Raw genomic sequence first — 13,628 nt, 5'->3', positions numbered from 1 at the left:
GCTAACCAAGGGTAGTGTTAGCAGTTAGCTGGTAATGCTAATGCTGCTGCACCTAGCGCTAGTGGAAATCTGGAAATCTAAGCTTACTGTAAATAAACAGAAGCACTTTACTCACCTAAATAAACAGTTTTAGAAGAAAAATCTGTGGAGACACCCCTGTTCCTTACTAGTGTTGCACAATGCGACTTTTAATCTGGTGCACCTTATAGTGGGAAAAATATGATACCTTTAAATTTATTAATATTTTCTACATTTTAGGACGGTCTAAGCCTAAAATTTAGCCTTTATCTTCATCTCTGTTTCATAAATAAAAGGAAAATTACGATTTTTGCATTAATTTAGTACATTTTCTCGAATAAAAATGACTTGTCGTGACTGTATTTCAATTTCAAAGAGATTTTACAATATTGTGCTTCTCTTAACATGATGGAGCAGCAACATTTCACCAAACCTGTGCCTAAAAAACGTGCCAGCAGACTGAAGGCGGAGTTTCAGAGTAAGAAACCGTGGTTAATTTCCTTTAGCAAAACAATGAAAAGTGAGATTTTCCTCTGTTTCTGTGAGTGTGATGAACAGAACCGTGGCTACATGAAAAACTTCAGTGTGTTTTTTTTAATCAACCCCTGAGATACAGAACAGTGGAGATCTGAGTTTATAATAGAGCTGCCTCCTTTATAAAGTCTACAGTATCAGGTCCCACATTTTATTAACTGTCTCTAATAACTGTGCTTTAAATGTATTTATGTTCATTTTATGTTTTTTCCTACATAGTAAAATGAATAGTAAAGTGATTCAGATTATGAAGGAACACATAATGAATCATGTAGTAACTTGAAAGTGTTAAATAAACAAAAATACTCTGAAGAAACATTTAGGAGCTTTTAAAAACGTATTCTGTGAACAGGAGAAGTTTCTTGGGGCGTTCCTGATGAGTGCCTGTTTCATCATTATGATATTTTTGATGGTTTTTGTGTTGACTGCACTTGAGGATACTTAAAAAAATTATTGAAATTATTCTTTTAAAATTGACTAACCTTCATTTTTCTTCATCTTAAAGTATTTTTTCTTTACTTTCCTGATTAGTCCTCTTTATAATCTGGATTAGAACATTACTCAAATATTCACTATTCACTGTATACCTGTAACTCTACCTCTTCACTACTTTACTTTAACTGATGCTCTCAAACACTTTATTAATCAGTATCAGTGTCAGTATCAGTAAAAACACTGTATAAGTTGATTTGATTTCTGGTTTAATTGGTTTCATTTCTGTTTCAGCTGCAGTTGTTTTCTCATTTAAAGTGAACTCTCCATAACTGATGACCTTGCCGCATTTATAAATTATAATAAAGCATATATATATTTTTTTTTTTGCCAAAATAAATGTCCTTATTAAACCCTAAATCTACTTTATAATTGGCTGTAAAATTGTCATTGACATCAAATCTAAGGATCGGAACGAAATAATATTTTAAATCAGATATCTGATCAATTAAAAAGCCTGACTAAACTGGATCAAGGCATATAAATGGTATTACACAGATTGTTAAGGTATAACTGCACAGTTATTAAAGACTTTTAACCAAAAGTGGGACTATTTGTTTGTTTTCTGTCGCCTCTGATGTGTGTGTTTTTTTTCGGTAACAGTCTGAAACGACGGCTCAGAGTTGGGAATTGCTTTCCTTGGTGTAGCAGCACTTAATAATCAATACATACTGCATCTGCAAGTGTAGATGAGGCCTTCTGGCAGTGAGAGGCAACAAAAGAAGGCAGAAAAAGTGAAATAAAACAAGAAAATATTAATTTTTGGAAGAAATAACATTGCATTGGCCTGTGGGATACGGTACCAGTCTGTAAAAGTTTGGACACACATTTTTTCTTCTCATTCAGTGAGTTTTCTTTTTCTTTATGATTTTTTACATTGTAAATTTAATATTGAAGACTATATTAAAGCTAACCATAAACCAGCCAATGAACAAGATTATAGTCCCACTGCACTGGAACAACAGTAGTACTTGAGCCATTGAGGCAAAGCAGCAGCTAATTTTAAAGGGTTAAATGGAGCCACATTAGTGAGGAACATGTATTTGCTGGATAAGCATGTGCTTAGACCCATTAAAAATGAGCCAAATCTTCTCTGCTAATTCCAAGCAGCTTATTATTCTGATGCTATTAACTCTTAATTACTTGTTTTGAGCGTCTAGTTTCTTTAGATGAGGTGCAGAACCAGTGATCATGGGCTCTGCTATAGTGGTCAGGATGTATCTGAGCTCTAAGAATCAGCATCATGCCACATTTGGCTGATCTGGATATAGATAGAGCTGTGATATAGAGCAACGTTAAGCTGGTGTTCCTCAAAACCGTAAAAAATGTTACAGCATTATTTGGAGTGAGCCCTGGTACCAGTATCTCCAAACTGAAGGCCACTGAAGTTCCATATAAGAGGGGATTTCAGGGACTCAAGTCCCGAGAAGACAAAACCCCAAACGAGTCATTGGCTCTACTTCTCATCCCACAAATGCATGTTCCTCACAAATGTTCTCCATTTAAAATATAAATGAACAGGCTTTCCAGTTGTATAAGATTTGGTACCAATAAGCATTGATACAATAAATAAATAATCTACCAAACGCAAATTTCCTTACTGTTTGCATTATGTTTTATATATCCCACAGGTCAGTGCAGCATTCGTTTGCTTCCATGGGACTGGAAAAAAAAAAAGACATGGGACACCATACAAGTTCCTATCCCATGACTTTTGGCACATAAGAGTACAGCTCTGGAAAAAAAAGAGAAACCACTTAAAAATAATGGAATATAATCAAGAGGAAGATGGATGATCACAAGCCATCAAACCACCAAACTGAAATGCTTGGATTTATCCAAAAGCAGTGTGTAAGACTGGTGGAGGAGAACATGATGCCAAGATGCATGAAAACTCTGTGTGATTAAAAACCAGGGTTATTCCACCAAATATTGATTTCTGAACTCTTAAAACTCCTTTATGAATATGAACTTTATTTTCTTTGCATTATTTGAGGTCTGAAAGCTCTGCTTCTTTTTTTTTTTGTTGTTATTTCAGCCATTTCTCATTTTCTGTAAACAAATGCTCTAAATGAGAATATTTTTATTTGTAATTTGGGAGAAATGTTTTCTGTAGTTTATAGAATAAAACAACAATGTTCATTTTACTCAAACATAAACCTATAAATGGTCTCTTCATTTTTTTCCAGAGCTGTATATATTTTTGAGGGTGCAGCGACACAATAAAGGAGAAAGTAAATCAAAAGTAATGATTAAAAGTAAAGGAGTTCCTGCTCAGGTTTTTCTACGCTGCCCTTAAAAATTCACTTCCAGTAAAGAACTTCATCTGTTTGACTGCGCAAACCTCTCTCCTCATTATCTCTCCTTTATTCTCTCGCTTTCTATTTTCTGCCTTTGTCATTTCCTCTAGCCACCCATGGGGAATGCTTTGTGAACAGAGAGAGAAGGGGGAAAAAGACGAGTCGGTTCAGAGAAAGAACAGAACAATCTATCAAAAGCAGAGAGTCTGCAAACAAAGGATCATCTCCACCTTAAAAAAAGATCAGAAAACATTCATCGAGATTCCTGAGATTAATCTGAGAGCTGGAGAGAAAGAGAGAGTTACTGCAAACACAGAACAATACTGTGCCGTGAAAAGAAGAAACAAAAAAAAAGAAGTGTAAAGACTTGTGTGAGAGTAAAAAGAGATTTTTTTTTCTAACAATATCTTGCCTTATTAAGGCTGTGTTCAGACTGCCAGCCCAAATCAGATTTTTGGTATATCTAGATTTGGTGTATCCAGATTAATTTTCCATAGTCTGGACACACTGGAAGCACATGAAATACCACAATAACCCATGCAGATACACAAATCCGATCTGATCGCTTGCAAATCTGAACAGTACAAATCCAATTTTCCTGCAGTCTGAACCTTTAAAATATAATCTATAGGCTATTTCTATACTGCTAGTCAATTTTCAACTCAATCCAGATTGATATTTAATAGTCTGCACAGCCAGAAGCCATGTTAAATCATATTTTTGCAAATCAGACTCAAATCAGACAAACTCAATTTGGAAGTGGTTTAAAATGCGATTAAAATCAGATTTGTACAGAAGAGTCTCTGTATGGATGCTCAAATCTGATTTCAACATGATATCACCACATGTCAAAACTACAACCTTATCAAATCTGATTGGATTACTTTTAAGTAAGTCATCTCAACAGATCTGATTTGAGAAACAATTCAGATTCTTCAAATCTAAGTCTGTTCTTTGGATTTTTGGTGTCTAGATTGAATCCAGTTTTTTTAAAGTGTGCACAGCAAGAAATCTCATGAAACCAGAATTTTGCTAATCAGACCCAAACCACATTTGAAAGTAGCTTAAATTGTGATTATAATCAGATTTGTTAAGATTTTTGGAATTTCTAGATTGATTTTTGATAGTCTGAACAGACAAAAACCAAATTAAATTTAAAATCTTTACCTAATCAGACACAAACCACATTTTGAAGGCTTGAAATGTGATTATAATCAGAATTGTATAGATGCCTCTCAGTCTGGAAGTTCTGGACACTGGCATCCAGAAACCACATGAAATCGAATTATTGCTAATCGGATTTCAAACCAGTGAAAATATTTTGAAATGTAATTACAATCAGATTTGTACAGATGCTGGATGCTATAGATGTCCAAATATGTCCGGATATACGGGTGACAAACAAATCTGATTCGTCTAGCCCAAATCTGATTTTTGGAATTTCTGGATTGATTTTTGCATCAAACTGCAGTGAACTGCATCAAATCTGAAATATTTTAGTAATTAGATCCAATCCACATTTGGAGGCAGTTTCAAATGTGATTACAATCTGATTTTGTACAAATGTGCCAGATGAAATCTGATCTGACTTGTCTGGCCCAAAATCTGATTTTTTTTCTTAGTCTGCACAGCATGAAACCACATCCAATCTGAACTGAAATATTTTCTGAATCCGAATCCACATTTTCGAGGTGGTTTAAAATGTAAATGCTATCAGGTTTGTTAAGATGTGTCACATTCTGGCTGCTCAAATCAGATTCTAAATCACATCAAATCAAATCAAATCAAATCCGATCTGATTATTTTAACAGATCTGATTTGAGAAACAAATGTGAATTTTCTAACCCAAATCAGATTTTTGGATTTTACCATATCTAGCTATTTGGAGGTGGTCTGAAATGCATGTTATTACTGTATTTTTACATTTTAACAGATCTGATTTGAGAAATAAATCTGATTAGCTTGCAGTCTGAACACAACCTCATGTACCTTCAGAGCCATAATAAACCACACCACCATAACACACGAGACAACCACAGAACGGTGCACTCCCTAACGCCGTAAAAAACACCCAAACATTCGTAAAAACTCTGAACTATTAATAAACGCAGATAAAGGAAGGGTTAACGCAGATCCTGCAGCCGTTACTCGTCTGTGGTGCATTTATCAGTCATTTCCTGACACAGAGCTACAGTCACTGTGGGGCTGCTGGTCTCTACAAGGACGCCGGTGTCCGGCGGTGTCCTGGGGGACGAGGACGGCAGGGTGAGGTCCACGCTGCCGGGGCTGGAGGACACGGTCAGGTCGACGTGGACGGGGCTGGACGAGACTCGATCCGGACGCTCTGCAGATACAGGACTCGTCTTCTCCTCTCTACAAACCTCCTGAGACAAAAACGAGAAGTTCTCCCACAGCTCCCCCATACACACCTTCAGCTGATTCCTCTCCGTCAGGAGCTTCTGCTTCTCACACACCTGATCACAGAGACAGACACACACACACACACAGTATCGGTTAAAAGTTTGGACACACCAACAGAGCAGAATATGTTTTGTATTTTAGATTCTTCAAAATAGCACCTCTTGCCTAAATGACAGCATGGCACAACGAGTACAGACAGAAAGTACTGACAGAGAGTAAAGACTGTGAGCACTGACAGTGAGTACCAACAGAGAGTACTGACAGCAAGTACAGACAGTGAGTACCAAAAGCGTACTGTCAGCAAGTACTGACAGCAAGTACTGACAGCAAGTACCAACAGTGAGTACCAAGAGGGTACTGACAGCAAGTACTGACAGTGAGTACTGACAGTGAGTATTGACAGGGAGTACCGACAGGGAGTACAGAGAGGGTATTGAAAGCAAGTACTGACAGTGAGTACAAAGAGGGTACTGACAGCAAGTACTGATAGTGAGTACTGACAGTGAGTATTGACAGGGAGTACCATCAGGGAGTACAGAGAGGGTATTGAAAGCAAGTACTGACAGTGAGTACCGACAGAGAGTACAAAGAGGGTACTGACAGCAAGTACTGACAGCAAGTACTGACAGCAAGTACCAACAGTGAGTACCGAGAGGGTACTGACAGCAAGTACTGACAGTGAGTACTGACAGGGAGTACTGACAGGGAGTACTGACAGGGAGTACCAACAGGGAGTACAGAGAGGGTATTGAAAGCAAGTACTGACAGTGAGTACCGACAGAGAGTACAAAGAGGGTACTGACAGCAAGTACTGATAGTGAGTACTGACAGTGAGTATTGACAGGGAGTACCAACAGGGAGTACAGAGAGGGTATTGAACGCAAGTACTGACAGTGAGTACCGACAGAGAGTACAAAGAGGGTACTGACAGCAAGTACTGACAGCAAGTACCAACAGTGAGTACCGAGAGCGTACTGACAGCAAGTACTGACAGTGAGTACTGACAGTGAGTACTGACAGGGAGTACCGACAGGGAGTACAGAGAGGGTATTGAAAGTAAGTACTGACAGTGAGTACTGACGGTGAGTACCATTACATTACATTACATTACATTACATTTGGCAGACGCTTTTGTCCAAAGCGACTTACAATAGTCAAGTACAAAAGTAATAGAAGTTAAAGGTAAAACATTGTTTAGATAGGGCTTAAAGGAGGTCGAAGGGAAGTAAGGTCACTGAGCACAATCAGTGAGTACCGAGTGGGTACTGACAGCAAGTACTGACAGTGAGTATTGACAGGGAGTACCGACAGGGAGTACTGAGAGCAAGTACTGACAGCAAGTACTGACTGTGAGTATCGACAGTGAGTACAGAGAGGGTACTAACAGCAAGTACTGAGAGTAAGTAATGACAGTGAGTACCAACAGTGAGTACCAAGAGTATATTGAAAGCAAGTACTGACAGTGAGTACCGACAGAGAGTACTGACAGAAGTGCTGACAGTGAGTACCGACAGAGAGTACTGAGAAAGTACAGAGAGAGTACTGACAGTGAGTACAGACAGCAAGTACTGAGAGAGTACTGACAGCAAGTACTGACAGTGAGTAATGACAGAGAGAAATTACAGAAGTGCTGACAGTGAGTACCGACAGAGAGTACTGAGAAAGTACAGAGAGAGTACTGACAGTGAGTACAGACAGCAAGTACCGAGAGGGTACAGACAGCAAGTACTGCTAGAGAGTACCGACAGAGAGTACCAACAGAGTACCACCAGAGTACCAAGAGTGAGTATCGACAGCAATTACTGAGAGATTACTGAAAGAGAGTACCGACAGCGAGCACAGAGAGAGTACCGATACTGAAAATATCTAAAATTTTAAAGAAGCACCCACCAGTTTGTGGATCTCACACTCCAGGTTTTTGATGCAGTCGAGTTTCCTCTTGCGGCAGCGCTGAGCAGCGATACGGTTCTTACTCCTCCTCCGCAGGTCGTGAACGATATCCAGCTGTTCTGAAGACAGTTTGTGCATCTTCACCAGCAGCTGGAAATCATTCCGAGGAAGATCTGTGATCTGATCGACTGGGAAAGGCAGCTTCACCTGGAAGAATTCAATTCATATCATTACATGATTTATAGAATGTTTGAATGACTAAATAAAACATTACAAACTCTAAATATAGTATTTCCCAATTAAATAAAAATAAATAAATCTGTTAAAAAGCAACAAAAAAGTAATAATTCCAGTAATTTCCATTATACTAAAACAATGACACAATATAAGTTACACATTAAAATGGTATCAATAATAGTGATAACTGAAACACATAAAACATTCTACTCAATCAATAGGATCTGCTGCAAAAAGGAAATGATTGTACAACTAAAAAACTTTAAAATAATTACAGTATCTGAATTGATTGATATTGTTTTTTAATCTGCAATTCAATATCAGTCAAAAGTTTGGACCCTAAATTCAGTGTTTTTCATTATTTTAAAATGTTTTGCATCATAGATTAATACTAAAGTCAATCAAAGTCTAAAGAAAAAATCATGGAATTATTTAATAAACAGAAATGGTGTTTAACAAACCAGGTTTTTTCTTTTTTATTAATTTTTACATTTATTAATTCTCTGCATTTAATTCTCTGCTGGATTTTCTCAGTCAGTTTTCAATTCAGGCTTTCAGTTAACAGCTGTGCTGAACTCGTCAAGAGTTAATTACTTGAATTTCTTGTCTCTTAATAAAGTGTTTGAGAGCATCAGTTAAAGTAAAGTAGTGAAGAGGTAGAGTTACAGGTATACAGTGAATAGGGAATATTTGAGTAATGTTCTAATCCAGATTATGAGAAGCAACAACTACTCAGCTAAATAAAGATGAAAATGACTTTAAGAAAAAATGGTCAGTAAATCCGAAAAAAAAACTAATTTCAAGACGTTTGAAAGTATCCTCAAGTGCAGTCACTGCTAAAAACATCAAAAACTTTATAATGATGAAACTGGCACTCATCAGGACCGCCCCAGAAAAGGAAGAGCAGTGTACAGTGTACCCTGATGTATTTAAACAGCATGATCCTCACTCAGCACTAGATGGTGCTGCAGTCTCACTCATACAGCATTATAAACACAGTTCATTCATTCAGTTTTAATAACAATGGTGTAAATTGGATTATAAATTTGCCCCAATTAAAGCTCCTCTTTGTTTAACGCTCAGTTTAGACTCACTGGTGTTTTAACCACAAACTGATTCCACAAAGGAGGATCTTATACACTGATAACATTACATGCTAATAGCATTAGCACCACCTGCCTAATACTGTGCAGGTGTAGATTTCTTGGCATGCTCTTTACCAGCCTTTTACACTGTAGCTGGATGTCTTCCTGCCATTCCTGGTACAAAACTTCAACCAGTTTAACCGAGTAATTGAGAAAATGACTGAAAAGAAATGTGTAACGTGTGTAGAGATGTTGTTTTAATGTTCTGTACTGACAGCGAGTACCGAAAGGGTACTAACAGCAAGTACCGACAAAGAGTACCAACAGAGAGTACAGAGAGAGTACCAAAAGCGAGTATTGACGCCAAGTACAGATAGCAAGTCCATTTAGGGTACTGATAGCAAGTGCTGACAGAAAGTACTTGGTGTCAGTACTCGCTTTTGGTACTCTCTCTTTCTCTCTCTCAAGTACAGACAGAGAGTTCAGAGAAAGTACCAAAAGTGAAGACTGACACCAAGTACTGATAGCGAGTCCCGAGAGGGTACTGACAGCAAGTCAAGTGAAAGTACTTGGTGTCAATACTTGCTTTTGGTACTCTCTCTCTCAAAACTCTCTGTCTGTATTTGAGAGAGAGAGTACCAAAAGCAAGTATTGACACCAAGTACTGATAGCGAGTCCCGAGAGGGTACTGACAGCAAGTACAAATAACAAACAGAGTACTGACTCAAAGTATCGAAAAGGTAACAACAAAGAGTAACGACAGCAAGTGCCGACAAAAAGTACTTGGTGTCAGTACTCGCTTTTTGTACTCTCTCTCTCTCTCTCTCTCAAGTACAGACAGAGAGTTCCGAGAGAGTACCAAAAGCGGGTACTGACACCAAGTACTGATAGCGAGCCCCGAGAGGGTACTGACAGCAAGTACAAATAACAAATAGAGTACTGACTCCTAGTATCGAAAAGGTACTAAGAGCAAGTTTTGACAGTGAGTAACAACAGAGAGTAATGACAGCAAGCGCTGACAGAAAGTACTTGGTGCCAGTACTCGCTTTTGGTACTCTCTCTCTCTCTCTCTCTCTCTCTCTCTCTCTCTCAAGTACAGACAGAGAGTTCCGAGAGAGTAAAATGGGAGTACTGGCACCAAGTACTGACAGTGATTCCTGAGAGGGTACTGACAGCAAGTGCTGACAGAAAGTACAGACAGAGAGTACTGAGAGAGGACCAACAGTGAGTGCAGAAAGAATGCTGACACCAAGAAACGACAGCAAGTACTGACAGAAAGTACTTGGTGTCAGTACTCACTTTTGGTACTCTATCTCTCTCAAGTACAGACAGAGATCTCAGAGAGAGTACCGACAGCGAGTACAGACAGCGAGCACCGAAAGAGTGCTGACACCAAGGACCGACAGTGAGTTCCGAGAGGGTACTGACAGCAAGTGCTTACAGTGAGTATCGAGAGAGTTCTGACAGCAAGTACAAAGAGAGTACTGACAGTATCGAGAAGGTACTGACAGCAAGTGTTGACAGAGAGTACCAACAGAGAGTACTGAGAGAGTACCAACAGCGAGCCCAGACAGCGAGTACCGAGAGAGTACTGACACCAAGTACCAACAGTGAGTCCAAAGAGAATACTGACACTAAATACCAAAAGCGATACCTGAGAGGGCACTGATGGCAAGTGCTGACAGCTAGGGCTGACAGTGTGTACTGACAGAGAGTACCGAGAAAGAACAGAGAGAGAGAGTACCGACTGCAAGTACCGACAGCAAGTATTGACATTCAAGCAGTTCAACTAATATATTGATAAAATGACGTATTGAAAAAAAAGTCTACCAAGATAAACTTGTTTGGCTTAAATGGTGTCATTTTGTGGTGGCACTTTGTGAGGAGTCAAGCATGGTGGTGGTAGCATCATAGTCTAGGGCTACATGAGTGCTGCCAGTACTATGGAGTTTAATTCCAACATGTACTGTGACATTTGCTGTTTTACAACATGATAATGACCTAAACACACCTTCAAGATGCCAATGAAGCTGAAGATAAAGACGTTGCACTGCCCAAGTGTGTCTCATGACCTATGCTAACCCAATTGAGCACCTGTGGGGCATCCTCAAGCAGAAGGTGTCTAACTTCAGCTTTAGTGAAGAACTTGCCCAAGAGAGTTAAGGGAGTCCTGGAAAGTAATGGTGTCCGAACAAAATATTCGCACTTAAGGCACAATTTGGCCATTTTCACCTAGGGGTGTAAAGTGGTACTCATTTTCGTAGCCAGTGGTTTAAAACATTAATGTCTGTGTGTTACTGTAAGTTATATTAAAGGTACAGTAATCAAAGTGTATCAAAGTGTCACATCTTTAGTGTACATAATATATAAGATATATTTAGATATATAAGATAGAGTTAATAAAATATTTGACTTGGACTTGTATTATGTGAACTTCTCTGGGGTTTAAAGGCAAAATTACAATAATCGTGTCTCCTTTCCAATATGTATAATTTCCAATAAGCTTACTGTATGTTCATAAAACATATCTTCATCTCAATCTCAATATATATAAAAATATATACAAAATATTGCAATCTGCTCCACCCTCCCATTTCATTCAGTCTTAGATGAGTCTTTACTTAAAGCTCTACTGAAGGAGAACATTATGGTGCACAGTAATAAACAGAGAGGACAGCTCTTCCTGTCTCTCTCTCTCTCTCTCTCTCTCTCTCTCTTTCTTGCTCTGATTATTTCTCTCTCTCTCTCTCTTCTGACCTTGCTCCAGAGCTCGTTCTGTGTAAGATGATGGAGCTCTATATTTAGCCGCTCCGCCACAGAGAGAGCTGTAATAAGGCTGCAACGACAGATTGGGGCTTCCAGCGGCACGATTTACGCGTCCAGCACCCCGTTTCCAGCTCTCTCTCTCTCTCTTTCTGTCTCTCTCTCTCTCTCTCTCTCTCCCTCTCTCTCTGAACAGCAGTCAGGTCATTTCTCTAACAGCGAGTCCGGCGCTGGAAAGTAGGGCTCATCTGTTAGGCAGTGAGGTGAGGCGGCCCACATCGTGAGCTGGGAGCCCGCCAGCGTCTGGCCCAGTTCTGCGTCTGGGGACCCGCAGCTGCCAGCGAGACGGCCCAACACCTCCAGCAGGGAGAGCAGCTCGGCCGGCCTGACAGACAGCGGGGGGGGGGGGCGGAGTCACGCGGCGAGATGAATGTTATTCCTGGGAGAACGGTAGAGAATGACACAATGAGCCCAGAGAAGCTCAGTGATGGTAAACATGCAGGTCTGGATCCTGCAGGAGGAGAGTTAGTTCTTTAGCTAATTGATGGACGTGTCCTACAGCAGATGAGTAATGCACCTTAAACCACTGTTACACCAACATTACACACCACTCTTAGGGTGTTTTCCAGTGATGGCATAGTTACTTTGAAAACACAATCCAATTACTGATTACTTCTTTAAAAAGTAACCGAATTACTGATTACTCCTTTAAAAAGTAACCGAATTACTGATTACTCCTTTTAAAAGTAACCGAATTACTGATTACTCCTTTTAAAAGTAACCGAATTACTGATTACTCCTTAAAAAAGTAACCGAATTACTGATTACTCCTTTAAACAGTAACCAAATTACTGATTACTCCTTTAAAAAGTAACCCAATTACTGATTACTCTTTTAAAAAGTAGCCGAATTACTGATTACTCCTTTAAAAAGTAACCGAATTACTGATTACTCCTTTAAAAAGTAACCGAATTACTGATTACTCCTTTAAAAAGTAACCGAATTACTGATTACTCCTTTTAAAAGTAACCGAATTACTGATTACTCCTTAAAAAAGTAACCGAATTACTGATTAATCCTTTAAACAGTAACCAAATTACTGATTACTCCTTTAAAAAGTAACCAAATTACTGATTACTCCTTTAAAAAGTAACCCAATTACTGATATATAAAAAAAAGGAAAATAAAAAAAACAAAGTAATGCACAGTGACTTGCATAAGTAACTTTAATCTGATTACTGGATTGGAAATAGCAGTGTGTTAGATTAGACACATTTTTTATTCTTTTTTATTTTTTTTTAGATTCCGTCTTCTAGATTCGGTTCTTCGGTTGTTTTCCAGTGATGGAATAGTTACTTTGAAAAAGTAATCCAATTACTGATTACTCCTTTAAAAAGTTAAAGAGTTACTTTATTAGTTACTTTCACAGCAACTGCCAACAACTTCCCCCCATTACAGTTGGAAGTTTTGCTCCACCTGGTGGGAATCGCTCTGTAAGTCTGACTGCGTCCCGCTAAGATTCCAAATGTTTCTTCAGATTCTTTAGTTTCTGAAGCTAGGTAGCACTTTGTCGCTGCACTCGACAGCACTCAGTCTCACTGGAATGCGTTTGGAGTGGGTTAGCCACTATGCTATCAGCTGGGCTGGGAAGGGTTGGAGCCAAGATGCTAACAGACACATCAGTAAGACTCAAAGGGGTTTGGAGGGGGTTAGCCTCAATGCTAACAGCTGGGCTGCTTAGGGTTGGGGCAAGATGCTAACAGACACATCAGTAAGACTCAAAGGGGTTTGGAGGGGGTTAGCCTCAATGCTAACAGCAGGGCTGGGCAGGAGTGGAACCAAGATGCTAACTGACATATCAGTCAGGTTCGAAAGGTTTTGGAGTGGG

The 13,628-nt window shown here is 39.1% G+C and overlaps 1 protein-coding gene across 1 annotated transcript in view; it reads right to left on the bottom strand.

Moving 5' to 3' along the window:
• Positions 1-1,959: 1,959 nt before the first annotated feature.
• bach2a (BTB and CNC homology 1, basic leucine zipper transcription factor 2a) overlaps positions 1,960-13,628 on the bottom strand; it is a 42,110-nt gene continuing 30,441 nt past the window's right edge. The window contains exons 4-5 of the mRNA XM_049463329.1: positions 7,656-7,862; positions 1,960-5,818 (exon numbers count right to left, since the gene is read on the bottom strand). Coding sequence (XP_049319286.1) covers positions 5,489-5,818; positions 7,656-7,862 — 537 coding nt within the window. The 3' untranslated portion in view covers positions 1,960-5,488. The remainder of the gene's footprint in view (positions 5,819-7,655; positions 7,863-13,628) is intronic.

This window comes from Astyanax mexicanus, chromosome 14, assembly GCF_023375975.1.
Source record: "Astyanax mexicanus isolate ESR-SI-001 chromosome 14, AstMex3_surface, whole genome shotgun sequence".
Lineage (NCBI taxonomy): Eukaryota > Metazoa > Chordata > Actinopteri > Characiformes > Acestrorhamphidae > Astyanax > Astyanax mexicanus.
This window is presented reverse-complemented; position numbering and strand designations above follow the sequence as displayed.